Genomic DNA, 25,356 nt, shown 5'->3' on the forward strand with positions numbered 1-25,356 from the left:
GGGGGGAGGAAGAGGAGGAGGAGGAGGGAGTGGATAAGGGAGCAAAAATAACATCAATCAACATTCTATACAAAGTCCTTGAACCGCCCGTCCACCTTTTTAGGAGTCTCTTGCACCACCAGGTCCTCTTCGCCATCGGAGAACCCACCGCCCGCGCCGTTGCCCATGCCCGGCGTCCGGCTGTGTGCGAGGGGAGTTTGGGGTACGGCCAGCGTCGGCGTTGGTCGTTGCGGAGTATGTGGGATATCGGTGGGGGTGGTGGGGGGCGGGGGGGTGGATGCTCGCACGGGGGAATCGGACGGATCGGCTCGCCTTCTTCCAAGCATGCCCTGCGGAAAAACAACCAAGCACAACAAACAGTATTTGCATTAGCGAAAAAGAGAAGAGCCACTGTCATGTAAAAGCAGAAAACGAAATGTACCCTCCCCCGTCGCGTCGGTGTGGTGTCCGGTCGGTGGCCCATCGTCTCACCACGCTGCTTCCGCTTGCCGGGAGTGGTCTGCCCGCCTGCCCGTTTGGCGCCCACCAGCACCTCGGTCTGCCGGTCGCCCGTGGCCCCTGACAAAATGGAAACAGAAGAAGAGAGCTCGAGTAAGTTCAGAGGACGGGTGGCCCCTCACTTGAACATGCTTACGTTTGGGCTCCTCCCCCTTTCTTTTCAGCTTACTGGCACCTCCCCTCGCCGCCCCCACATTTGACGAGGACGAGGAGGAGATGATGGCGTTCTTGATACTGCTGGTCAACTTTTTCGTCATCTCCACTTCTCGATTTTTGAACAGAGAAGACGTCACCACAATTCCGCTTCGCCGGGCTGCATCGATGGCCGGCAGCAACTCGCCGTTGGACCGGGAGTTTTCCTTCCGAGAGGGTCCTCCCTGATGAGAGGTAAACGAGGAGGTGGAGAGAAGAGAGGAGGTTCTGGACGGGCGCGCCAAGCTCGGGAACTCGTTTTCCCGTGTCTCGGGCACGAATCGCCCAAGTGCACTGATGAAGACATCAAAATCCCCCTTCTGAATCTCGATAATCCAGGGCTCAAAGTTGTCGAAGCGACCAGAGATGCCGGCCACGCGGGCAGCCTCCTGAAACGCCATTCCAAATCGACTATGGCATGAATAAAAGGTGAATGCCGAAGGGGGGGGGGGAAGGCAGGTTACTAAGCCCATCCACACTTACTTTCTTCGGGTGGCTCCATATTGGTAGCCTCCATATATTCCCACCAACAAATAGGTATCTTTCACCTGGTTATAGGCTGCAATCAGCAGAGGAAGATGCTTACTACTTCCTGCCTCCTAAGCAAGGGAAAAAAAAAAGAGAATCGCGGCGGAGCCGGACCCTGTTACATCTTTTGCAGCGCATTCATCCAGAAGGCGGTGGCACCTACCCGTATTGCTTCTGAAATATATAAGCCGATCCGCTCTAACACCAAGGGTCGTACACATAAACCCAGATTGGCTCCATCCTGCAACACTGCGAGGCGAAATCTTGGCTTGTCATGACCTTTGGGCTGTTTGGAGAACCCACGGCGTTTCATGGTTGCATTGGCTTCTTGTGCAATCGATTTTTGAAGCTGCTTGAAAATAGCAATGCCCTTGACCAGTATATTGAGGCTATTATTCTGGTGTCTAATTTTATAAATGAAAAAAGGAGAGCAAGAAAATAAATTTGTTATGCTCTGCCGCTGAAGGAGAAATAGGATGTTTACGTGTCGAGGGCATCGAACGCAGAATAAAAGTTTTCCAGCCATCGATCAGCATGGTGGTGTACGAGCTTCCCTCCGCTGCCACCGCCGCCGCCATCCCTATTATCATCGGCCCCAAGGCCCCATTCCACCTCAGAAGAGGTTGAGGCAAGCAACCCCGTGAGCGAGTGGACAATGTCTCCGGCAGCGAACACCCCTTTGTACCCAAACGTGCGGTAGAAAGATGGGTAAAATATGTGCTCCAAGTCGTAGCGAGGCGCAACCTCTTCGAGTTTTTCTCGCAGAGTACGCTTGAACTCACGGCGCATGTCATTATAATCCTCCTGAACCTCACGCAGCGGTATACTGGATTTGAAACGCACCAGTAAGGATTACCAAAGAGAAATAAAAAGGAGATGAAAATAATAAAACTGCCACCCACCCCATTTTTGCCAGCATGTTCCTCAAGCGCTTCTGGCCAGACTCGTTCCATATACGCAGCTTGGTGGCGACATAATTTGAATAAAATAAACTATTATACACGGACCAATGTCGATAAGCTACAATATTCAATGTGGAGAGAAGCGATAGGGTTAAGGAAAATCCGTTTGTGGGACGGCACTAAGATCTGTAGCCAAATAATCCATGAATAAAAGGATATTCTTCTTGGAATCGAATTCCATGGTCATCAGGCCCTTTCGCAGAAAAAATATCGGAGTCCTTGTCAAAATTCAGTCGTGACACCTCGTCCCTAAACCCATCGACCTCGAGCAAATAGCTCTCTAAATCGATAAAGCCAGAGAGGTATTGACTTGTCACCCCGACAATGGCCAACCTGGAAAGAAAAAAAATATGAGATATCCCCTCACCATGCTACAATATAAATTCTAGACTGAGTACCACAACTGGTCGTTAGTTGTTTTAGAGATACTTGTTGATATTGAATAAGCTTGGGCCGAAGCTGAATTACCAAACCATGTTCCATTATTATAGTATCGATGTATGATGGCTCGATGTTTTTCTCGCGATTCTCGTGAAACTCGGCGAGATTTTCTCGGTAAAGAGTTCTGCACAAAAGGAGTCGTCAAAAAATGAGCCTATGTGTTCCTATGGGTCGGCCATGACCCCACTGACCTTTTCTGGGGATTTTCTCCGTTTCTTTGGCACCAGGTTTTCATTATTCTCGTCATTCAGTACCTCTCTATTTTCAGCGTCGCTTTCCTCTGATGCTTCATCCTCTTCCATTTCGCTCTCTTCCGACTCCTCGAACTAGGCGAAGAGAGTATTGGCAATATTCGAAGTTAAAATTGGACAAACTACTAGCATAGTGAGGGATAAACTGGCCTACCTCGATAGATTCGTACGCCTCTCTTACATCTTGTAATTGCGTCTCGATTTCACCATCGTCAAGTACAAGTATCTATTAGCTCGCGAGATATTCGAATAAATATTACGCAATAAAAACAACACTTGAAAAGAACATGTAAGCCGATCCCACCTGATTACTTCCAAATATATTGTGTAGATTAAGAGGTCTATGGCTATCCATGATGATGACATTTATATCAGGAGATAGTTCAAAATCCTCAGCGATATCCATCATTCCGCCACAGTTGATCATGAAAATTGTTTTAACCTGTTTGCCATCGGATCAGCTAATTTCAAATTCACAATTCACAAATGGGTCAGAAAGAACTATATATTACGTGTTGGTTTATGATTTTCGATCTAGTCTTGGCGTCAGTGTAGTTCGCAACAGGCACGATTTCATATTCAATCACATCTGACTTAAAGAGGGTCTAATATGGAAATAGCGATAAGAGACGTGGGGAAGAAGAGTGAGCAGAGAGAGAGAGAAGAAAAAGAAATGGGTTGAAAATTTCTCCAAGCGCTTATATGGGAAAAATATTCTCAGAAATGAGCAAAGGGATCGATTCTGATAACCAGTTGAAAAAAAAAAGACACTTAGAAGTTGACACTCACTACGAGTATTCGACATGCACACAATGCATCAACGTCCGGTGGTACGAAGATTAAACACTTTCCATGGCTGCGAATAATAGTATCATAGGCTTCCCCGATCTTCTCATGGGGAATGCACACCATTCTAAAATCGACTACTCGATGTTCAAGAAAAAGGCTGATCCCTAGAGCTGATCGATCTGAATGAGTGTGTTTTGCTTCTTCGAGGATGAAAATAGAGGTCTAACACGCGAAAAGGTTGGAAAAACGCGAAAAGCGCGTCACAAAATTATTTTGAAGATCCTGCCGCGTTCTACAGCCTTGAGCCACTCGAAGAGCTCGGGATCCGTTCCCCGCATTTGGAATACGAATTCTGATCGATTTCCAAAGGCTGCAAAAGATGCTGGGATGTAAGGTTTCTCGTCACTTCACATTCTTCATACGTCACCCCATAGAAGTAGACGAAAGTTTTTGTTGAAATCACCAGTTTTGCACAACGATAGGGCATTTATTGGGGAGAGAAGAGTGTGGATGTCTTGCGTAATAAAACGATTCCATCTCTTCGGCCCATGTATAATATCCGATCACCTTGTTACGCAATTAGTATTAGCTTGTCTCCTCTTTAATAATCCTACACGACAAGAGAAACCTCCGAACAAACAATAGCGCGCCTTTTCCTCATAGAATGCATTCTCCAACCCTAACCTACCTACATGCACAAGGACCCGGTCAAGCTGAATCATACCGATATTAACTCCCGGCACTCTGGGTCAAAACGTAATTTACAAGGGTGTTGTCCAAGCTAGTCTGACCGTTTCATTCCCTCTACTAAGAGTGTTTGCAAATATATATATTTTGATTTTGCCTAATAAATATAAAGTGATCAAACCACCGGTGTCAAAGTGGGATGAAAGTTAGCACAAAAAAGGGGTTGCGTTCAAGCTGTGCAAAGAAAACAAACTGTCTCCATTTGCGTGTATGGTCCTGCAAGTGGTTATAATGCTCGGATGTTCCGTCTGCTCTCCGGGCAATATCCACTTGGGGAGAGGGCGCATTCTGCGAGTGGTGAAGGCGACGGATAGAAGGAGTATTTTCAGACTCTGTTACCCCTTACCATGCATGCATGCATACGCCAGCTCAGTGCCCGATGTATTTCTTTTGAAGCAGGGGAATAGTCTTTGTGAGGGAATGGTTTTTGAAAAGACACATTTCAAAATGCAAGGGGTGAGCTAGAGCCCTTATAAATACGGGAGAGGGGCTTTAAGCACCCACATCAACTCTTCCAACCCATTTTTCACCCTATCTCAAAGAGAAAACCCCAAACCTATCTAAAATGTCTGACACTGGACGCAAAGGATTCATGGAGCAGGCCAAGGAGAAGATGACTCCAGAGGACCAAAAGTCCACCGGCCAAAAAATAAGTGAGTCGGTTTCGGGCGCAGCCGACAGGATGGCGGCGGGAGTTACCCCCGAAAGCCAGAAATCGTACGGCCAGCAGGCGGCGGATTCAGCGCGCGGTGGAGCCGACCGTACCAGGGAGCAAGGCTCCTCGATGCTTGACAAAGCGAAAGACGCTCTTGGCATGAACAAAAAGTGATCTTGAGCTCTCCCAAAGTCATGTTCCCAACCTGGGGATCTCCCCTCTAAAGCATTGTGATAGCGCTTTCACTTGTCAATAAATAAGGATTTAAAAAAAAAACCATCCAATTCCAAATTTCTGGTTATGTTTGGTCAACACACAAAACTATATTTATTCCGCATACTGATAAAATGAACAATTATTCTATCTATACGTCAAATGCAACGTAGAGAATCAGCTTTTCTTTGGCAGCGTTTTACTTTGCATGGAGATACTTGTAAGTCTTATGGGAGCATCTTTTAGCGGCGAATTTTCTCAACCATCCCTATGGTTCTAGGAAGAAAAGCATTATAGCCATCCTATCTTCTCGAAGCCTTGTCTTTTCTGCCCAGCTTTAAATTCTTATATATAAACAATGGCTTGTCCTTCAAAACAGCAAAGCCAGCTTACCACTCTATTCTGCCGAATTAAGTTCGCCCGCCTCACCTCTACCGATTTCTAAAAATACCAAGAAATTCCAATCTTTTTTTTTTAATTTTCATTTTTTTGTCCTTCTCAACGATCATTGTAAAATTCAATTGCATTCATCCAATGTTCTCATTACCAAAAGCTTTCAAAGGCTCATCTCAAGCCAACAATGCAATACTTGAAAACGATGCATTTGCCGACTTTCCTTCTGTCGCCAAGTCCGAGGTAACCTTACTTAATTTCTATGAACAATTCATCCAACAAACTAACTAATGTGGTCATTGGGTGGACAGAATATTGCCCAATTACAAGAATACATTGTAAGAATCCACAAAGCACACTACGAAAATGTAAATATCCAATCCTATCCCTAGTACAGCCTCAGAAATTTTAATCTTTCTTTACTTTTTTACTCCACTCAAGTCTATCGCACTTCGCGACGCGTACGGAAAGATAGAATCCCTCACCAATGAGAATAGAGAGCAGAAGACAAACATACTTGATCTAACTGATGAGAATTCAGAGCTCCGACGTGAGATGAAGCGTCTAGCGCGACAGAGTACGGACTTGGAAGACGTTTTTTCAGTGTGGCAATCCAAACTTGTGGAACAGGCGCAGCATGATAGAGCATTGCTCAATGAGGAGCATTTAGCAGAACGTGAGCGGCTTAAAAATAAGGTGAGTTTTGACGATGGGGCCCAGTAGGTGCCTGCAATTTACCCATCGCCTGTGAATGTTCGATGTTAGGTAGCGGAATTGGAGGAGGCTTTGCACATCGCCAACGATGAGATCCATCGACAAAGAATCCTCCTTAATGAGCACACTGCATCCGAGCGAGCCACTTCCCCCACTGCGCCCTCTTTCTCGTCTTTTTCAACCGCTCCAACGGAGGACCCTCCCAAACAGGAAAATGGGTCCGTTCCTTCCTATCCCCTTGAGAAACAAATTATCGACATCACCGAAAAGCGCGTCTCATTGCAGTTTGAGTTGGAGAAGGCTGAGGAGGAGAATGACGTGCTCAAGGTACAAAGCTTTGTTGAGTTGAATAGCTCTCGTATGTTTTAACTCTCCTCTGTATTTTGTTTGGCCCGCTTAGTTGAAATACTTGCAGGCCCAGGAGCTCATCAACACTCTGAAAAACGAAAACAAGAGACTCAAGGAGCAGCTGCTAACAATAGAGGTGAACCGATCGATGGAGTCCATCAAGCTCGACTAGGGTCCACTGGTGGAGCTTCTTGTATAGCTATTTATATCCTCTAGTTCTTCTGTGTAATAGTAGTCTCATTGTCTGCGTTCCCGAATCAATGGTTGTATTTAGAATTATATCCCCGCACTCCCCTATATCCCCCCCCCTCGTCCCCGCATTCTCCCAACTCATCTAATAAATTCAGCATTAATGCAATTTGTCCGCTTGGCCCAGGCTACAGCCAGTGCAGCTTGATTTTCCCCCGCACAATCCACGGCGGGCCAAGGAAAAACGCACTCGGAAGTCCAGGTTGTTCCAAGCGAGTGCACGGATCCCCCAGGTCGTGGATTCAATCTAGATGGGCCAATTCTGGGATCTCCGCCCGCTACCACGACTCTATCACCTGGGGCTTATAATCGGATGTGATCTGCCCACGAAGTTTTAATTAAGCAATAAAAAGCCTTCAATTTTCCTGCTTATCAACGTGTCCTTCGAGTGGGATTTCTTTCAGTGATATTGCGAGTTTTTTTTTTGGCATTCCTTGATTCGCTTGCAGACGAAATTGAGAATAATGCTGCTCAATATCCCTTCGCTCCCAGATCATTCCAAACTTCTGCTTTGTTGTGGTATATCGATTCCCTCCCTTTTTTTTCAATTTGCTTAGAATCAATCTTAATTTCATCCCTTCATTTCCATTCCATAGAATTCGCCTCGCGTAAACACGCGCTCCAAAAGAGAAAAGATGGAGTGACACGTAATTTTCTCTTTTGTTTGTATATAGCTGTTGTAGGAATTTAATGTGCTCTGGGTTATTCCAGCGTATATAGTGCATCCTCTGGGGGTAGCCAAATTACTTGTTGAGAGTGGTGTACATGATCTAGCAACGCTGCAGGTATGAGTCCTATGCTTCTATGCATTCGCATGTCGCTAATAGGAATACGATATACCTACGTATTACGTATATAGGCAGCCGTTTTACACGATTTAATCGAAGACACGGATACTACTTTAGAAGAGGTATTGTTAATATATTATTCAGCGTGGAACTAACCCATCTTACCATGGTTGTGTCCGGGCAGCTCAACCAATGTTTCGGAAAAGAAGTGAGTGATCTCGTGGTTGAATGTAGCGACGACAAATCACTTCCCAAACAGGTCCGCAAACGCTTGCAGATTGAACATGCCCCCCAGGTTTCATTTAAGGTGATTCCTCAACTCTTGTCAGATTATTTCTGTGTTTAATAGGGTTGGAATGTGAATTTTGACGCACAGGCGAAAAACATCAAGCTGGCCGACAAGCTATACAATCTCCGCGACTTAACGCAATGCGTTCCTAAAGGATGGACACCTGAGCGAGTGCAGGAGTATTTTGTATGGGCTAAACAAGTGACGGATCGTACGTAGCCCCTTCTACCCTCCTCCCTTCCCCCATAAAAACCAACCTAATTCCTCTCTCCATTCTTGGCACACCCTCTATTTGTCATTGGTGTGGGTAGAGCTTAAAGGGACAAACCACTTTCTCGAAATGCAGCTGGACTCGGTCTATTCCACAGGAGAGTTTACCTTTGAGGGTAAGACCTACAAGGCCTATCCGGAGCATACTGAATCTGAGAAAGTGTGACGGACAAGGTACCTTAGGGCTAGCACGTCCATTCAACCTCAAGCAGGCTATAATCTCTCTTTTTTTGTACAGCTAGTGTATTATTCTAATTATCTCAAGAACAGCTATAAAGTGGTAGTAAAATGGTATAAAATAGCATAACAAAGAAACGAAAAGCATTAGAACCATGGTCTTCAAATGAACACAGGTCATTCCCATTTAAAAGAGGGGGGTGGGTGGTATGATATCCAAAATGAAAAAAAAAAACAAGAAAAAAAGGAGGGAGATCTTTGCCGAGTCATCGGAAGGTATCATCCACTTCAAAATACAATAAAGATAGGAGACTAGAACTATACGTAGAGGTGGCATCAGTTTTGTGGTATTTTTTTCGGGGGGAGGGGGGGAACTATCAAACAGAGGCGAAGAGATTCTCTAAAAAGCTTTATACAAGGCAAACCTCTAAAGTCCAAGTTCTCCGACACCATACTCGAGCAGGGATGGTCCGATCCGGGCCAACTCTGAGATCGACTCCTTCCCACCAAACCTTTCTCTGTAAATTAAATGAAGAACAAAGCAAACAAAATGGATCAGCCTATCTTGGTTTGGAGCCATCTTAACATTGGCAGCGGAGCACTTACAGCTGGTTTCTTCCAGAATAAGAGCAGCTTTTGGGCACCCGCAGTCTGGCCCGGATTCTCCGGCCTCAAGACCGCCATGGCCAGGCTATTAATGAGGGTACGCCCAGGTTCCAAGTGACGGTAACCCCACTCCGCCTCACGGGAGAATCCTGACACGCACAGCAAATCAATCAGCTGTTGTTCAGTAGCGTTGCTCGTCGCATTGCGCTTAAGGGCTTCGAACACTCCGCGCTGAAACAGAAGTTGCTTGCCGCATTCGTCCTTGAGCTCGCGCAAACTTGGGGTAGAGTCCTTGTAAATTTTACTTACAGGCGGGTGAATCGACGCGATAAGGGGAGAGCTAGGGGAAGAGGGAGAGGAAGAGGAGGCAGAGGAAGGGGAGACGAACGGGAGCTTGCGCTTGATGGAAATGGGAGAGATCATCCTTGCTTCGGTGGCGGAGCCAGCCTTTTTCCCATTAGGGGGGGAGAAAATGGTAAAATATTCAAGCTCTTCTTTAAGTGCCAACACAGGCAGACGATTAGCATCGAAAATCTGGGGTAAAGTGGAGGGTATTGATGCCGGCATCTCAGCGGCAGTTTCTCTTGCATGCTCGTAGAACTTGAGAATGTAGACTAGACAGCCGGGATCAAAATCAACAAAGAATGTTTGCGACTGCATCTTGTACGAGTATTGCTTCTGGTCTCTCCCACCATTCAGCTCCCCATCATCGTCATCCAGCACGCGGGGTATTGTTCCATCAGGAAACATGGAAAACATTATGGTCTCTGGCAATATTGGGAAGGTGTCGCGATCGAGCTCGATACGAGTCCCACGCATGTCAAGATAGAAGCGACGCAAAGGCGTGTCACTAGTAGAATGGTATATATAGTCGGGGGGTCTAGAGCTGAGGGACGAGGATGTGGAGGGATCGGGGGTATGATTTATTGGGGATCCATTGGGTTTGAGACAGATGGAATCATTGGTAGAGCCATCGACGGTGCGCTTGCGGAAGGGAAAAGGAAGGCGGAAGGAGCGCTCAGTTGCCATTTTGACTCTCCCCTTGGCGTATCAAAGAGAATTGGGAATATCAGAGAGCTAAAGGTAGCGGATGAGGGTTGGATATATGATTAGGGCAAGGAAGCATTAATGAGCTACTGGCGATGATAATCGTAATATAACATAAGCGGCGTGATAATTAGGATGATCTGTGTTTATTTTGTTTTTTCCTACAATTTACTGGAAAAGGGCCACAAAGTCATATTATATTTATATGTATAAAAAAGGTGGGGGAATTTTCGCTTCTATTCCGCGTTTGCCACAGATATAAAAAAGATTGCCGATTTACACGCTTGAGCCGTACTCTTATTTTTTGCGCCTTGAGAAAAAACAACATTTTTGCTTTCTGGTTGCACACACAGCATGAGTCTCGGGCACAAAGCTAACTCAGTTCGAGAGTTGGAACTTTCTCAGATATTCCGTGGTGGCTAAGGAGAATCCTTCGCCCGGAGCGTAGAGGGTCTCGTTCATGGCTCCATCCATATCATAGCCATACTTGCCCATGATGCGCTCCACAGCCAGCGAGGTGTTTCCCTCGCCCTCACACCCTCCCTCGTCCCCAAGCGACTTCCCGGGGTGATCCTCATTTGTTCCCTCTTTTCCAAAATGAACCGAGCGACGGTATTTCGAGGTAGACGCCCTCTCTGCTGTACTTGGCGTGAACACTAGCGAACATGCTTCCCAATCCTCTCCCACAGCCGCTTCGCCAACACAACATTTGTCACCCAACTGGGCCTCCAACATTAACACCTTTCCCTTCACTCTTTCCTCTGTCCAACATCTCACCGCGTCCCTTTCGCTCTTAGATCTAGCGCCATTCCAGACGGGAAGCACGATGTCATCTCGCAGCAGGTAAGTTGGCTCTCTTTTTCCATCGCGCGTTGTCTTTCCGGGATCGAAACGATCGATTATCAAGCTCTCTTCTTGCCATCGGCCCAGGAGAAATGCATTAGCTTGTTGGGTTGATGCTACAAAAAAATGCGTGTGCATGACTTTGAGGACCAGGGGACGAACAATAAGCACATGAGGCACTAAGCCTATTGTGTGGGTAGGATACAGAGTATCTCGCATATACGGTTTGAAGTTTCAATCAATTTAGGAAGCTCTCATGAATGGTTGCGATTACGAGAATATACCAAACAAAATCAAAACGTGTCGCGTCGTGTCTAAAATAAATCGAAAGACGCTGTCTGAAACTCGATTTCAACCCTCCCAATTTCAAAGGTGTGAAGAAATTATAAGGATGAGAAAGGGAATCAAGCATGATTTTCAAAGGAAGTGGAGTGGGGCTGGCAGCCCAGCTGGAAAATATTTTAAAAAGTTATATGTATTGATTTTCGCATCGACGATAAAAAGGCAAAAGAAAAAAAGTTATGAACTCAGGAGAGGCGGCCTAAGGGGTGATTTAAGCAGAGGTGCTCTTCTGGAGAGAGGAAGAACGACGCTTGCGCTGCTCGATCTTGGCCTGCTTCTGCTCCTTGACGCGCTTGGCGAGAAGGGCAGCATATTCAGCTGCAGCCTCCTTCTGGGCCTCGGCCTTTCTGCGCTTCAATGCCAAACGATGGCGCTTGCGCTGAAGAGTGACGGGGGTAACAAGGCGCTGGATCTTGGGGGCCTTGGTGTAGGGCTTCTTCTCGGGGTTCTTGGGCTTGACCTCGCGACGGATGACGAATTTGCGCACGTCGTCCTCCTTGGTCAAGTTGAAGAACTTGCGGATCCTGGAAGCACGCTTGGGACCAAGACGCTTGGGAAGGGTCTGGTCGGTCAAGCCTGGGATCTGCTGCTCACCCTGCTTGACAATGACGAGCGAGAGGACAGAAAGATCGGGTCCGACGATACAACCACGGACAGACTTGCGCTTGCGCTCACCAGTGCGGCGGGGACGATAGCACGAGTGGCCCTTGGAGAGGAGCAGGCGCACACGGTGATTGAGGAGGATACCCTGCTTCATGGGGAAACCCTGCTTGTCGTTACCGCCGGAGATGCGGAAGACGTATCCCTTGAACTCGTCACCGAGGGAGTCGCCGGGAACTTCGGCGGACATGCGCTTGTCGTAGAAGGCGCGGCTAAGGTAATGGAAAAGAAGCCATTAGATCCAATCTTGAAATTTAACTTGGGAAAATTGAGCAGCGATGCAGAAAGCATAATGCATGGAAGATTAGAAAACTGAAAAATACACTTACAGCTTGCGCTCGTCTTCAACTTCAATGAGTTTTTGGCAGCCGGTAGCCGGGCACGAAATGTTCAATTTCATCGTGATGCTATTGTTGCCATTGCAAAAATAAAATTAGATCATCATTACCAAAACACAATAGTGCTACGCATGCATCAATCCATCCATCATTTGCCTCCATCCAACAATCCTATCTTCTTGTGTTGGATATTTTACTGTCTCATCCATCCTCTTTTGTTCCCCTCAGCATGCTTTCTTTCTCTATTTCGATACTCACCTTCTTCGGCGAAAGAGGGAGAACTAAAAATCCTGCGCTCACCCTTCTCTTTTCTTCCTCTCTCGGGAGGCAGGATCTCAGTGACTGTTACTACGCCACAAATGGGACTGCAAATGTGATGACAAATGGTATATTAATTACCAATTCGTCCATTGCTGATTCATGCTTTTCAAACTTGCAACCATTTAACTGGCACTATGCCCACACGAGAAGATATACCATCTGAAGCCCCCGAACACTGTCCGGTAAATCATCAAAACCCATTACCCAGTAATTGATGTTGGCTTACTTTTGGATCCTTAGGGCACCAACAGTACGGAGGCCGGGAAAGCGGATGCTTGTGCCGGCTGTCCCAACCAGCAAGCCTGTGCCACGGCGCCCAAGGGTCCTGATCCAGGTAGAAGAAACGAAATGATCGCGGCCTCATTCTTGTTCTCATACCGTTTCTGCTTTAGATCTCCCGCTGATTCAGGAGCGACTCAAAGATGTGAAAAACAAGATCCTGATTCTCTCTGGTAAGGGCGGGGTTGGAAAGAGCAGCTTTACTGCCCAGCTCGCTTTCGCTCTTGCGCACATTGCTGATGAGGACGAGGAAGAAAATTTCAATCAAATTGGCGTGGTGGACATCGATGTATGTGGCCCATCCATTCCCAAGATCATGGGATTGGAAGGCGAGCGAATCCATCAAAGCAATTTGGGATGGTCGCCTGTGTACGTGCAGGATAATCTAGGGGTTATGTCTATTGGATTTCTGTTGCCGAATGCAGACGATGCAGTCATTTGGCGCGGACCAAAGAAAAATGGACTGATCAAGCAGTTCTTGAAAGATGTGGAGTGGGGCCCTCTGGACTTCCTCCTTGTAGATACCCCTCCCGGAACCTCCGACGAACACCTTTCTATAGCTCAATTTCTCAAAGACTCGGGTGTGGATGGTGCAGTTCTTGTCACAACCCCACAGGAGGTCGCCCTCCAGGATGTGCGCAAAGAGATTGATTTCTGCAGGAAGGTGAAAATACCTATCCTTGGAGTGGTAGAGAATATGAGAGGGTTCGTATGTCCAGGATGTAAGAAGGAATCTCAGATATTTTTGCCCACAACGGGTGGGGCCGTGAAAATGGCATCCGATATGGGAGTGCCTTATTTGGGGGCGATCCCACTAGATCCGAGGATAGGTAGATAATTTTACACGTTTTACATTGACGTATATACTCGAAAATAACCTCTGGAATCCCCCATTCTTTAGCAAAGTCATGCGACGCCGGCGTTTCCTTCCTAGAAGAATATCCAGATTCGCCTGCGTGCCAGTCATTCAAAGATATTGTTAACAGTAAGATCATTAGTTTCCTTTCGCTTTCGAGGGTTTTCATTGATTTTTTTTTCCTCGGCACTCTTTATCTACAGATTTGAAGTCCCAACTGCGTGCAAAACTAAATTAGAGGATATGCCTCTCGCAGTGCCTCTCGCTCCATATCTTAGAATTTCTTTTTTGTATTAACTCTCCTACTGCACTTTCTTCAAATCAGATTGAAGCGAGCTATGCATTGTATTTATATATTTCGTGTGAAAAGAATTCGCCTGCGTTGTTATAATAAACTCAATATTCACCACGCTATTCTATCAAGATCTTGTTGAATGAATACTATCAATTCTCGAGTGCCGTTTTATTGAATTCGAAAATACTGGGTGGCAAGAGTGGCGGTGCATCAAGATCCCAGCCCTGCACCTTCCGACCCTTTTTATTTTCCTCTCTAGATAAAATGAACGATTCCATTCGGCGACTACTTCGCACAGAAGATCAATGTTTACGAAGCTATAACATCACACTGGAGGGGGTGGGCTGTGTGCTGGCGATTATTGAAAATAAAGGGGAGAAATGGTTTGTGTGAAATGCATTCTTTAGGCTCATTGCAGTCAAATCTTAGGTCACATGCTTACAACAGTAAATTTGGTACAGTTTAATTATCGTGAAAGAGAAGGGTTCAACAGAGCCAAAAATCGAGGCTACATTTAAAGTGGACAACGAGTTTACAATTACGCGCGGTAAGTTTCCAAAGAGCTCAATATTATTGACAAAATAGTATTGAATATTGCACCAATTTCATTCCGCTCAAAAGAGAATGGAGTGGAACATCCAACGATCGTTATAAACGGTTCCGGAAGGACAATGAAAATACAAACCAGCGAGGATGCTGTAAGAGATCTACTGAATATACCTAAACCAGCAGGTCTAGTTTTATAATATATATGAACCCCTTAGCATACATACTCATAGCGTGTTCTCACTATAGAAAATCTGGAATCGCATCGCTGGGTAGAGTACTATGAAGCACTACGACGTCCTGAGTTAGCGAGCACTGAACATTCACAGTCGACAACTGAGGGTGCACATCACTAATTTGGATTATGTGTTTTTTTCGGAATACTCATATTTACTCTTTTCCAAAATATAACACAGACCCAAAGGCACTCCTCGAAAAAAGTAGCGCACCCATGCCACCCATCAATCCTTTTATGAGTACTTCTCATGGTGGAGCCACTATGGAGTCTCCGCTTGGCAACATGTCATTAATGAGAGCGGTGAAGGAAGAATGGGTTTCGAATGAAATGATGCGGAGAGAGAGCGAGTTTGTCACTTATGAAAACATACGGTAGGCCTCTCCGCTCTCTGTGCTTTTGATCACGACATTTAAAGAACCTGTTTATCCTCCTTAGTATCTTCGTCGGCACCTATAACGTCATGGGCAAGACTTCGGAGGATTGTCTTCACCCATGGTTTGCATGGGAAGAGAATGAGATGCCTGATCTCATAGCATTGGGATTCCAGGAGGTAGACATTGGAGCCGAGGCACTGATCATTACCGACGTTAAGCGAGAAATCAATTGGCATAAGGCGGTGTGCTCTGGACTTGGGAAGCATGCAGAGCTATACGAAAAAGTAAAGATATCATTGAGCTGCAAAATATAACTGCAGAGGGAATGGTTAGACACTGAAAGATTATTCTGGATTTTACTGGTTTAGGTTGGGTCTTGTCAAATGGCGGGTTTATTGATCCTTGTATTTGCCAAGATGGAGTTCTTACCGTTTATTCATAACGTTGCTACTGACTTTGCGGGCACTGGCATCATGGGCCTGATGGGAAACAAGGGCGGAGTCGCGGTGCGCCTGGGCTTTCGTGATTCGTATTTTACCTTTGTGAATGCCCATCTCGCCGCCTTCACCAACCAGGTCGAGCGCCGCAACCAGGACTATGCGGAGCTGTGTCGCCGTTTGGGCTTTCCTCTTCCCTCCAGATCCACCAACGATCTTGGATACGCCCCGTGGTTGTATGCGTCCAATCGATATATGAACGCGGTGCCGGGGGATATGCGTGCCTTGTCGTTATTCGAGAGCGACCATGTCTTCTTCTTTGGAGATCTAAACTATCGGGTCACACTTCCCGAAGAGGATGTAAAAAAGCTCCTGAGCCAAGGGGAAATGGACCTGCTATTGGGGCACGATCAGCTCACGGTGGAGAAGCGTGCCGGTCGTGTTTTCGACGGATTCCACGAGGGCAAAATTCAATTCGCACCCAGCTACAAATACGTGGTCGGGACAGATGATTTGTACTCCAACGAAAAGGCGAAGCGCAGCCCTTCCTGGACGGATCGCATTTTGTGGTTCAATCGAGGCGATATAGAGCTTCTTAACTACACCAGCCATCCCTCAGTTCGAATCAGCGACCACAAGCCCGTCAGTGCACTCTTCAGTGCCTCTGTCCGCCGAGTTCTTCCAGAAGAGCGCCACAAGGCCCAAGCGGCTTTATTGCGCGAGTTGGACCGATTCGAGAATGAGTGTATCCCAGATGCAAGTGTCGAGCCTTTAATGCTCGACTTTAGCGACGTAAGGTATCTAGTAAGTGAGTCTAGGACAATCACACTGTCCAACCGAGGACAAATCGCTGCCGCCTTTCGTTTTCTGCCTAAATCCTCTGGTGAAAAAGTATTTAAAAGCTGGTTGCGGGCAAGCCCACCCCGTGGTATCGTTTTGCCTGGTAAGAAATGGGAAAACTGCGCCTGTTGTTTCAAATACACCATGTCAAGCAACTCTCTAACCGAATTGCTCCCATTCATAGGCGAGAAACTGGAAATTACGCTGACCATTTTTGTGGACGAAATCTCGGCTACTCCTCTCAACCTCGAACCAAGCTCACTAAATGACATCCTCATTCTTCACCTTGAGCATGGGCGCGACTTCTTTATCTCCGTATCCGGAAACTGGCTGCCTACCTGCTTCGCGCAGCCGCTCGAGAGGCTGGTGCGTTTCCCTTGTCCAATCCGAGAGATAGATCCAACCAAAGAAGTCGAGGACCAACTCTTGCCGCACGACCGGCAACTCTCCCTGCCTCGCGAGCTGTACAGAATGATCGACTTCATTGCCACACAGCCTCCACCACGATCGCCCTTATTCTTGACCTCCGGCGATCAGCGGACCATCGTATATATAAGGGAGTGCTTGGATACCGGTGCCGATTTCGACCTCGACAAGATGCGTCATGCAACTACGGCTGCCTCCTCTTCCGAAGAGAACCCACCTTCTGGGGACGATCCCAGTGTGGATGAGCTCGAGCTCCCCACCCACTCCATGGCTGAAACCCTCATCAAGTTTTTGGCCGCACTCCCGGACCCACTCATTCCATTTTCCGCCTACGCGCAGTGCGTGGAGGTAGGGTGGAAATCGCGGGAAAATGCCTACTTGGTTTTGGACAAGATGAGCCATGTCCATGTCAATGCTTTCTTGATTATCACCTCCTTCCTGAGAGAGATGATGATCCGCACGGGGCGGACCAGTCAGGCCGATATCGAAAGTCTTGGTAAGTAATCGATCATGACAGAAAGCCAAGCTGGCAACCCACACTGACTTTGACGTTTTGGCACTTATCTAGTTATGGTATTCTCGGCCGTGATGATACGTCTTCCTTCACCCGGACAAGACTTGCCTTCCGCCAACAACCTCGTGCGCTCAACCGAATCCGCCCTCCGGAAACGCATCGCCTTCCTGACGCATTTCCTTGTTGAGGAATAACCATTACCATCCCCCTCCCTTCTTTTTTTTTATAGTGGCGTGATACCTCTTTTTCGATTAGGGCTCGTTTCGCCATGATTTTTATTTGAAGATTAGGATATCTGTTTGAAATTTTGTATAAAACGATAGAGATTTTGCTCAAACTCCAGCGAAAGGATACAGCCCCCTTACCCATATATTTGTGCGCGGAATTTTAGAAAAGTCATCATTTTTCTAAATTTTATACACTGAGATAAAAAGAGACAAAAAAAAAGGCGTAAAAGAGTATAAAAGAGAAAACATTGAATTAGTCAAGGAGAAAACTGTTTCGACATTCCTTGAAAATTATCTAAAATTTAACAAAGGACATGGGCATCAAAAGCATCTACAAAATTCAACCAACTAAATCGCATCCTTAGTTCCCATCACACCGGGATCTAATGGTGCTCTCCCTTCGGCGTAGTTGCCCACTCGTACCCACAGTAGACAGCGAAAGCAACCGTGGCGATGCCTAGGCCGGGGAACATGTTCCGTACCATCGTGCGGTTGGTAAAAAGGCTGTGCTTGCGCCAGGCGTCCCGACGAGCCCAAGGATCGTAGAATCTGGGGGTTTCAGCCATGGTTCTCTCTCGCTTTTGTGTTGAAGGTTGAGATCGATGGATTCAAAGTAAGCTCCTATCCACCTCAAAAATTTGAATGTTTTTGAAGGGGGGTACTAAGCCACATCGGAAAGCACCAAATTAAGAGACTGTGTTAAAATTTCGAACGCGAAAGTTCCTTGAAGATGTCTATTCGGGAGGAAGGCTATGTCGTTATCGAGACAGGATCCTATCAGATCCGGGCAGGCATAAACGTCCATGACACCAATCGGGCGCCCTCTGTGGTAATTAACATGACTCTCATCTGATCAGTTTTCTCCACGCGCTGCAATTCATCCCCCTCCCTTCTCTACATTGAACAGGAAATCGGCACCCGTGTTGCCAAACTAACCGTACCAGAGGCCCTCGACACATCAGCGCAGCCTTCAGCATCAGGGGAGACCCCGGCTGCGGGCGAGACACCTCAAGCAGAAGCAGACAAGCCAAAAGCAAAGCAGCAAGACAATCGGTATGTGGTAGGGAATGCACTGACAGAACTGCTGAGGGAGCCAACTAAGGAATATGAGGTGATCCATCCGATAAAGAATGGCTTGGTGGAAAACTGGGAGGCATTGGAGGCGCTATGGTAAATATTTGGAACGCGGGATCCTGCTCCCCATGCTCCCCTTTTATCGCAGATTCCAACTGGCCATTATTTATCCTCTATAGGCATCACATACTTTTCAAGGAGTTTGCCCTGAAAAAATCTCGGAACGAGTCACCTGTATTGCTCGCGGTTCCGTCCACTTGGACTAAGGATGAATACGAGCGGGTAGCGCAAATCTTCTTCGAGAGTTTTAATTCTCCCGGCATCTACATCACCGAACAGCCATTGCTTGCTCTCTACGGTGCAGGTTCCGTCACCGGCTTAGTGATAGATATTGGTCATGAAACAACAGGTGAATATATATTTATTATAAAAAAAAATGCAAACTTGAGTCCCTGTATCCCTAATCCCCTTTTATTACCAACTAGACATTACGCCCGTCATTGACAGTATCGTGCAACACCATGCCACACAACAGCTGCACTTGGGTGGAAAACATTTGGAGGAATATTTACTGAGATTACTCAGCGCCAATGAGCAAATCAAGTCCCAGCTAGAGGGAAAGCCCATTGACTTGAGCCTGGCCCGCCATATCAAGGAATCAGGGGTGTGCAGGGTCATTCCACCGAGCACAGAGGCGGAAGCGAACGCAGAGATGGAGGTGACTCTGCCCGATGGAAATGGCAAACTTCGACTCGGGGAGGTGGGCTCGCAGATTGCAGACCCCCTCTTTCGCCCGGAGCTCCTTGGGAAGCAGTGCATCTCACTCCAGGAGGCTGCGATGGTCTCGATCCTCGCGTGTGAGCCCGAGCGCCGCCCGAACCTTTGGGACTGCGTTGTGGTTACCGGCGGAACCAGCCTTATCCCGGGCTTGCGAGAACGCGTGCAGCAAGAGATCGAGGCGCTGCTTGCGGTGTCCGAAAATCCAGGCGAGACTCAGTCGCATGAAATCAAGCCCCGCGTGATCCCGGAATATTTCACGGCCCTTAAGGACACCAGCGCACAGCACTATGCAACCTATCTGGGAGGGGCAATTGTAGCTAAGCTGCTCTTCCCGGATGCGAAGAATTACACTACTAAGGTGGATTACAATGAGCGTGGCCCCTCCGTCGTGCACAACATCGAGAAAAACTATTGACGAGTGGGGTGAAATGCAAGTAGTTTTGTTTGTTTATTGCTTTTCTTCTTTCTCTATATCTCTTTCTTCCTCCTCCTCTCTCCTCCCCCCCCCCCCCTTCCCCTTAATCATTCTCCGCTCTTGTTCGACTCTACATCAGCATGTTTATAAGTAACAAAAAAATAAAAATAAAAGAGAGAAATTAATAATTACAAATCACAAAAAAAAACATGCATCATTTTTTCTTTTCTTGCGACTCATCTTCCTCTTCCTCCTCCTCTTCACCTGTGGTTGCTGCATAGACCGGCTTCGGCTGCGTGTGGGCATAGGCTGTAAAAACGGAGTTGGGTCAGTTTCATGTTCCTAACAATAACGCCACAATCATCTCACCTTTGCTGATCCAAGTCGGCTCTTCCTCGGCGATCTTCGCATACTTAAGCAACGCCTCACGCGGATCTTCCTCTATAAAAGGTTCAACACGGCCAGAAGTTAGTATGCAATATCAAGGAATAGCTGAAGGGATGATGTTCAACCTCTGGTGGTATCCTTGATCAGAGCCCGCATAATATGCTGCGTCTCATTCGTGCCCAGGTTACCTCCTCGTCCATGACCAGTTAGGGAGTCTAGGAATGTAAGAAGAGAGTGGGAAAAAGGGACGAAGAAATAGAGGTGAGTACTACGTCTATTTCCATGCATGGGTGGTATGGGCTTGCTCCTACCAGGCTTCTTGCTGGCGGCCGGGGCTGCCTTCTCTCGCTTCCTCTTATGACTTCTTTGGCCCTCATCCCGGAACATTGGCAGTGCGTGTGGCGTGAAGATGGGTCGCTGTATTTCCATCTCATCCACCGCGCGTCGTTTAGGTTCCTTCACGACACACAGCTTCGCTCCGCGTACTGATATAGATGGATCGTAGAACACATGCACTGATCCATCGGCAGAACCAGTCACGATCTGATTGATGCCCGGGTGCCAGAGCACCTTGACCACACTTGACTTCGTGATATCTATAGAGTCAGAGCAGAGTTAAAATAGAGCCCCGTAAAAAAAAGGGTGATAAGAGACACGTCGCAACTTACGCATTGTCTGAACTATCTCCATGGAATCTCTGTTCAACATGACCAACTTTCCGAAATCTTCTCCCTTTGGTGCAGCAGTGCCTATTAAAGGGGGATGAGGGGGAGAATTGGTCGTGAGAGAGTGGCTCACAAGTTAATCCGATGGCAATCCTTGAATACCTGTGACTATAAGCCGCTCATCCGGAGAGAATACCACATTTGTCTCTGGGTTGACAGTGGGCAATTCAGTGGCCACGGATACTGGCTTTTTGAAATTACGAATGTCAAACACTTGAACATAAAAAAAGTGCCAAGGAGAAAGTTAGCAAAAAAATGGCAAAACCCAGTCTGTAGTTTTAATGGTACCTTTGACAGTGTCATCACCACCCCGTGTGACCATGGTGTAGTTGTTCTTTGAGAAGAGTATCGATGAAGTTTCCGTCCCTACCATATGCGCCTCTACTTCCTTTATATGCAAGCACAAATTTCAAGAAGCTTAGAACAGACCCGTATAAAAATCGGTAAGAGCAAGAAATAGAGAATTACATGGGATGGCCGCAAGTATGGCCCATTGACTGGCCACAGGCATATTCCACCGTCAGTAGAAGCTAGAATTAAATGATAAGTGCCATTAGTTCTGTAAATAACCACATGAAGTCGTTTAGCAATGCCTACCTCCCGCGATATATTTGCCGTCCGGACTATATCCAACTGCAGTGACGGTGACCCGCTGCCCGACTTTCTTCTTGGACCGCACCACGATCACCTGCTTCTGTTTTTGTGTATAGTTGGCGTCCCATATCCTACAAACATGTCTAGAAGTTAAATATGCAATCCTGGTCAAGCAGAGGGTCCAAGTTTACCGAATGGTGCTGTCCATGGATGCCGTTGAAAAATTCTCTTTTGTAAATGGGTCCCACGCACCACTGGTGAGCGTCGCCACATGGCCGCTAGAAACAAAGCAGTTTGGTTAAGAGGGAGAATACAAAATATCATGTGGCGAGTAAGGGGAAAAGGCTGCGGCAAAACGCGCTTACTTGGTATTTCTCATATCGCGTATATATGGGTCACCCTTTGAAAACTCGGCGCTGGAATGGTTAGCACACAGGGTAAGCAAGAAAGATCAACCCTATCCTATGTACAATACAATACACTACTTACAGCTGGAACCCATTGCGATCATAGAGCTTTGCTCTTGCAGACGTGGTCACGACAAGGAATTGATCGCCCGTTATGCTATATTGGAGATCACGGACTTGATTGCCCTCGGACGGCTCGATGCTCCGAAAAGGCTTAAAGCTTCGATCCATGCCAGCAAAATCCCAGAATTTGACCTCGTAATCATATCCTCCGGTTAATAGGCGCGAACCCGATGGGTCCAGAGAGAGGGCAGAGACTGTCTAGAAATAGCAATAATACATATATGGTGAAGGTTGGATTCAAACAGAGATACAGTAGCAGATCAAAAAGCCAGTATTACCCTAAAATGATCTTTGAGTACAATCTCATGCGAGATCGGCAGATTGTCATATCCATCAGCTTCCCCGTCCAAATCGTCATCATCGTCATCGTCATCGCTGTCATGTGCAACAGACACTGCTTCACGATTATTCTTTGCTCGTTTTGACGAGGAGGTGGAGTGAAGGGAGGGAGGAATCGGCGGTCCTATTTCATCGCCCTCACCCTCCACCCGTCTTCGAGTCTTTTCAAACTCTTCGACTACATTCTTTTTCTTGGACTGCTTTCCAAACGAAGTGGGAAGGAATGAGCTGAGGAGGTCGCTCGCGCTGCCTCCGCCTTTCTTTTTCTCGGCCATGATCGCTAGCAACAAAAAGATCTGTACGGTGTTCGAAGCACTTAAATTACTCTAATTATGTCTGCTAATTTTCTGAAACTCGTGTTTTATTAAATTGGATATCTCGGCAAAAATGGATACATTCTAAAAGATGCTAATTGAATTGATAAGACTCCAGGGAAGAGCGCTCTATTTTTCTATTGTGTCGTCACCCTCTCTCCAGGTTTCCATTTTCTCTTGGCGTGCTTTGTGCATTCCCTCCTCGAAGGTAAACCCTATAGAGCTGTAGACCGCATCTAGTTGTATTTCAAGAAAGTGGTTCGTCCCCTTGAGGCCTGGCAAAAGAAAAAAAGCAGTAAGAGTAATAAGAGATAGGAGTTAAAATCCGCGAGCTAAGAAATGAGGGAAAAATGGGGGCATTGTTTTGGTGGATTCACATACGATCCGTTACTTGCTTTGCCCACGAAAAATATTCTTGGACTTGCAGAGGTGTCCAACCACTAGGCACACGCCTAGTCAAATCGCGGAGCCTGTAGAGCTTCAGTGCTAGCCTGATATTCTTCGCCTATGGCAAACCATGGACATGTGTTGAATTGTGAGTGCTCAACCAGCCTGAGAGCATACAAAGTAATCTCACCCTGAAAGAAACGCTCGATGCCCGTTCTATCTGCAAGTGCTTGCGTACCATCTTGGGCAGGGATTTATCATCGCTACACTCTTCCACAAGATTGCGCACTTCTTTCCCAAAGGATTGCTCCAACTGTCCGCAAATTGCTTACATTAATGATATAGAACTCGCTGGAAAAACAAAAAGCGATGTTACCTCCTCTAGAGTGGTATTAGAGGCTTCGACGGTGTTGCACAACATGGCTGCCTATTAACGTGGGTTATTTGCTTGGGTTACCAGGAATACGCGCATATGGAGTTAGACAGGGATGATTACCTGCAGCGTTGCTAGGTCATGAACGCCGCTCTCTACAAGTAACTTTGCTACTCCCAAGGAATGTATAATACAGGCTGTCCATAATAAGCAATTAACAGGCGTTGCCCAAGTAAACAAGGAATTTACAAGCGCTTACATGACACGGCCTCTTCATTTCGTTGTGTTGCATGCTTTCGGGAGGTATATTCTGTGTACGAAAGAGTCAAACAAATAAAGAGCACATTAGCGTACAAGAGGTGCTGAACTTTGTGTAGTTGCTTACCGCAACAGAGAAGAAGCTTGGAATGGTCTGGGAGAGATGGGACATTGAGTATCAACATTTGAGTAAATTCCTTCGCAATTCCAACGAATTAACGATTAAACAAGCAAGCAAACAAACAGTCTATAACAGCCAATGTCTAAATGTCTATATAAATAAAGAGAAGAGGCACCGAATATTACAAAATGGAGAGTAAAATGACAAGAGCCTTCGTGCTCAAGCTGCACCTTAAATAAGCACATGTCAAAGAGGATCGAAGGTCAAACCGCCTCCTTGCTAGCAGCGCAGGGTATGACTGGGATTCCAAAATGGGTGCTCTGAGCAAAGGGTGCGAAACCAGATGAATAATTCACTCTCTGGTTTGTCGCTTTCCACACGCTGGAGATCCTCTCTCGAGCCCTCCCTCTCAGTCCACACTCGCCTGATCCATATGCCCAGGAAAATCTTTCGGAGTACCAATAAAGCTTGATTAGCCCAGAGTGCTCACACCGCTGGTTTCAGGTTCTGCGGAACCTATCTTCTATCCTCGCCTTCGATTCCTCGAGCCTACGCCGCAAATCCTCAGGCTGGAGCGCGAACACACCTTGCGCCATTTGGAGAGGGTTGTGCTGGAGAGGAGGAGAGCAGGGAATCATTCTGGGATCCGTTGGGTCCGAGGAAGCTCCCGTCGTTGACCACACAAACCGGTCCGTGGACCAATGGCTTAGGGAGCACTTGGAGGCTCTGTCTCACTCTTCGAGATAGGTTGGTACCGGTGGAGAGAGACTTGGCGACTGATGCGGCACGCTGGATTGATACCGGCCCTCCCGCGCGCGGTTCCACTGAGGATACAAGTTCGGAGTGGCTGGCTGTCAAAAGATGCTGCGCAATCGTGGGTGGTTCCCTTTGGGCTTAATCCGCTATCTACCCTCCCGCCACCTGGAATACAAAAGACGAAGGTTGGGCAACCGGCATTCGCTCCTTGGCTCTCGCCCACACTGGCGGTCGTGCTGGCGGTGGACCTTTGAGCTCTGCTTGATCATATACTGCAACGGTAGGGTGCAAAGCGAGCATGTGTCAATGGCTGACAGGTCTTGCTCTGGATGCCCCGCACTTGCCCCCCTCAGCCAAGGATGTATTCATGGTATCAAGCTTTAGACCCACGGGTCTTCATTTTTTTACAAGCCACTCCTTTCGCTAATTTGAGCTGCCAAGGCTCTTCTTTAGTCGGTAAGTGTACGCAACCGAAGGAACGTGCTCTGATTGAACTCTTTGAAAGGGTTGCAGTGCAGCCCCATGATTGCTACCCTCCTCCCATCCCCTTTGACATAATTTGCTATGGGATCGGCCCTCCACCGCGCACTACGCCCTAGGTAATTCAAGA

At 47.0% G+C, this 25,356-nt stretch overlaps 14 protein-coding genes across 14 annotated transcripts; 7 read left to right on the forward strand and 7 right to left on the reverse strand.

Moving 5' to 3' along the window:
* Window positions 1-65: 65 nt before the first annotated feature.
* Window positions 66-3,784, reverse strand: VTP21DRAFT_10654 (uncharacterized protein; the record flags this gene model as incomplete). The annotated part of the gene is made up of 14 exons (XM_069390014.1): window positions 66-329; window positions 422-558; window positions 635-1,101; window positions 1,174-1,289; window positions 1,382-1,622; window positions 1,703-2,044; window positions 2,121-2,252; window positions 2,340-2,513; window positions 2,579-2,745; window positions 2,813-2,947; window positions 3,027-3,098; window positions 3,177-3,314; window positions 3,385-3,477; window positions 3,662-3,784. The coding sequence occupies 14 exons, from the start codon at window positions 3,782-3,784 to the stop codon at window positions 66-68; spliced, it is 2,601 nt and encodes an 866-aa protein (XP_069253277.1).
* Window positions 3,785-4,353: 569 nt separating this feature from the next.
* On the forward strand, window positions 4,354-5,237 carry VTP21DRAFT_10655 (uncharacterized protein; the record flags this gene model as incomplete). The annotated part of the gene is made up of 2 exons (XM_069390015.1): window positions 4,354-4,417; window positions 4,951-5,237. 2 exons carry the CDS (start codon window positions 4,354-4,356, stop codon window positions 5,235-5,237), a joined length of 351 nt encoding a protein of 116 aa, XP_069253278.1.
* A 573-nt stretch (window positions 5,238-5,810) lies between these two features.
* VTP21DRAFT_10656 (uncharacterized protein) lies at window positions 5,811-6,903 on the forward strand (the record flags this gene model as incomplete). Its single annotated transcript, XM_069390016.1, has 5 exons — window positions 5,811-5,912; window positions 5,981-6,037; window positions 6,111-6,365; window positions 6,435-6,710; window positions 6,784-6,903. The coding sequence occupies 5 exons, from the start codon at window positions 5,811-5,813 to the stop codon at window positions 6,901-6,903; spliced, it is 810 nt and encodes a 269-aa protein (XP_069253279.1).
* Window positions 6,904-7,444: 541 nt separating this feature from the next.
* Window positions 7,445-8,493, forward strand: VTP21DRAFT_10657 (uncharacterized protein; the record flags this gene model as incomplete). Its single annotated transcript, XM_069390017.1, has 7 exons — window positions 7,445-7,499; window positions 7,577-7,627; window positions 7,692-7,765; window positions 7,840-7,890; window positions 7,953-8,075; window positions 8,145-8,268; window positions 8,369-8,493. 7 exons carry the CDS (start codon window positions 7,445-7,447, stop codon window positions 8,491-8,493), a joined length of 603 nt encoding a protein of 200 aa, XP_069253280.1.
* A 421-nt stretch (window positions 8,494-8,914) lies between these two features.
* Window positions 8,915-10,139, reverse strand: VTP21DRAFT_10658 (uncharacterized protein; the record flags this gene model as incomplete). Its single annotated transcript, XM_069390018.1, has 2 exons — window positions 8,915-9,022; window positions 9,111-10,139. The coding sequence occupies 2 exons, from the start codon at window positions 10,137-10,139 to the stop codon at window positions 8,915-8,917; spliced, it is 1,137 nt and encodes a 378-aa protein (XP_069253281.1).
* A 396-nt stretch (window positions 10,140-10,535) lies between these two features.
* Window positions 10,536-11,219, reverse strand: VTP21DRAFT_10659 (uncharacterized protein; the record flags this gene model as incomplete). The annotated part of the gene is made up of 1 exon (XM_069390019.1): window positions 10,536-11,219. The coding sequence occupies one exon, from the start codon at window positions 11,217-11,219 to the stop codon at window positions 10,536-10,538; it is 684 nt and encodes a 227-aa protein (XP_069253282.1).
* A 334-nt stretch (window positions 11,220-11,553) lies between these two features.
* VTP21DRAFT_10660 (40S ribosomal protein eS6) lies at window positions 11,554-12,402 on the reverse strand (the record flags this gene model as incomplete). The annotated part of the gene is made up of 2 exons (XM_069390021.1): window positions 11,554-12,214; window positions 12,332-12,402. The coding sequence occupies 2 exons, from the start codon at window positions 12,400-12,402 to the stop codon at window positions 11,554-11,556; spliced, it is 732 nt and encodes a 243-aa protein (XP_069253283.1).
* Window positions 12,403-12,795: 393 nt separating this feature from the next.
* On the forward strand, window positions 12,796-14,034 carry VTP21DRAFT_10661 (uncharacterized protein; the record flags this gene model as incomplete). Its single annotated transcript, XM_069390022.1, has 5 exons — window positions 12,796-12,843; window positions 12,902-12,995; window positions 13,054-13,770; window positions 13,842-13,925; window positions 14,000-14,034. 5 exons carry the CDS (start codon window positions 12,796-12,798, stop codon window positions 14,032-14,034), a joined length of 978 nt encoding a protein of 325 aa, XP_069253284.1.
* A 1,054-nt stretch (window positions 14,035-15,088) lies between these two features.
* Window positions 15,089-17,660, forward strand: VTP21DRAFT_10662 (uncharacterized protein; the record flags this gene model as incomplete). Its single annotated transcript, XM_069390023.1, has 5 exons — window positions 15,089-15,246; window positions 15,311-15,533; window positions 15,618-16,629; window positions 16,711-17,448; window positions 17,521-17,660. 5 exons carry the CDS (start codon window positions 15,089-15,091, stop codon window positions 17,658-17,660), a joined length of 2,271 nt encoding a protein of 756 aa, XP_069253285.1.
* Window positions 17,661-18,076: 416 nt separating this feature from the next.
* On the reverse strand, window positions 18,077-18,365 carry VTP21DRAFT_10663 (uncharacterized protein; the record flags this gene model as incomplete). The annotated part of the gene is made up of 2 exons (XM_069390024.1): window positions 18,077-18,267; window positions 18,356-18,365. The coding sequence occupies 2 exons, from the start codon at window positions 18,363-18,365 to the stop codon at window positions 18,077-18,079; spliced, it is 201 nt and encodes a 66-aa protein (XP_069253286.1).
* A 58-nt stretch (window positions 18,366-18,423) lies between these two features.
* VTP21DRAFT_10664 (uncharacterized protein) lies at window positions 18,424-19,962 on the forward strand (the record flags this gene model as incomplete). Its single annotated transcript, XM_069390025.1, has 4 exons — window positions 18,424-18,522; window positions 18,601-18,863; window positions 18,947-19,176; window positions 19,253-19,962. The coding sequence occupies 4 exons, from the start codon at window positions 18,424-18,426 to the stop codon at window positions 19,960-19,962; spliced, it is 1,302 nt and encodes a 433-aa protein (XP_069253287.1).
* Window positions 19,963-20,176: 214 nt separating this feature from the next.
* VTP21DRAFT_10665 (uncharacterized protein) lies at window positions 20,177-22,812 on the reverse strand (the record flags this gene model as incomplete). The annotated part of the gene is made up of 13 exons (XM_069390026.1): window positions 20,177-20,271; window positions 20,332-20,403; window positions 20,475-20,564; window positions 20,661-20,945; window positions 21,018-21,098; window positions 21,177-21,287; window positions 21,363-21,462; window positions 21,543-21,604; window positions 21,672-21,799; window positions 21,860-21,946; window positions 22,034-22,084; window positions 22,158-22,396; window positions 22,477-22,812. 13 exons carry the CDS (start codon window positions 22,810-22,812, stop codon window positions 20,177-20,179), a joined length of 1,737 nt encoding a protein of 578 aa, XP_069253288.1.
* A 168-nt stretch (window positions 22,813-22,980) lies between these two features.
* Window positions 22,981-24,054, reverse strand: VTP21DRAFT_10666 (uncharacterized protein; the record flags this gene model as incomplete). Its single annotated transcript, XM_069390027.1, has 7 exons — window positions 22,981-23,126; window positions 23,233-23,356; window positions 23,429-23,551; window positions 23,615-23,665; window positions 23,735-23,808; window positions 23,871-23,921; window positions 23,997-24,054. The coding sequence occupies 7 exons, from the start codon at window positions 24,052-24,054 to the stop codon at window positions 22,981-22,983; spliced, it is 627 nt and encodes a 208-aa protein (XP_069253289.1).
* Window positions 24,055-24,233: 179 nt separating this feature from the next.
* Window positions 24,234-25,345, forward strand: VTP21DRAFT_10667 (uncharacterized protein; the record flags this gene model as incomplete). Its single annotated transcript, XM_069390028.1, has 4 exons — window positions 24,234-24,282; window positions 24,467-24,679; window positions 24,738-24,988; window positions 25,064-25,345. The coding sequence occupies 4 exons, from the start codon at window positions 24,234-24,236 to the stop codon at window positions 25,343-25,345; spliced, it is 795 nt and encodes a 264-aa protein (XP_069253290.1).
* Window positions 25,346-25,356: the final 11 nt, after the last annotated feature.

This window comes from Calcarisporiella thermophila (assembly GCF_041956535.1).
Source record: "Calcarisporiella thermophila strain CBS 279.70 unplaced genomic scaffold VTP21scaffold_7, whole genome shotgun sequence".
Classification (NCBI taxonomy): domain Eukaryota; kingdom Fungi; phylum Calcarisporiellomycota; class Calcarisporiellomycetes; order Calcarisporiellales; family Calcarisporiellaceae; genus Calcarisporiella; species Calcarisporiella thermophila.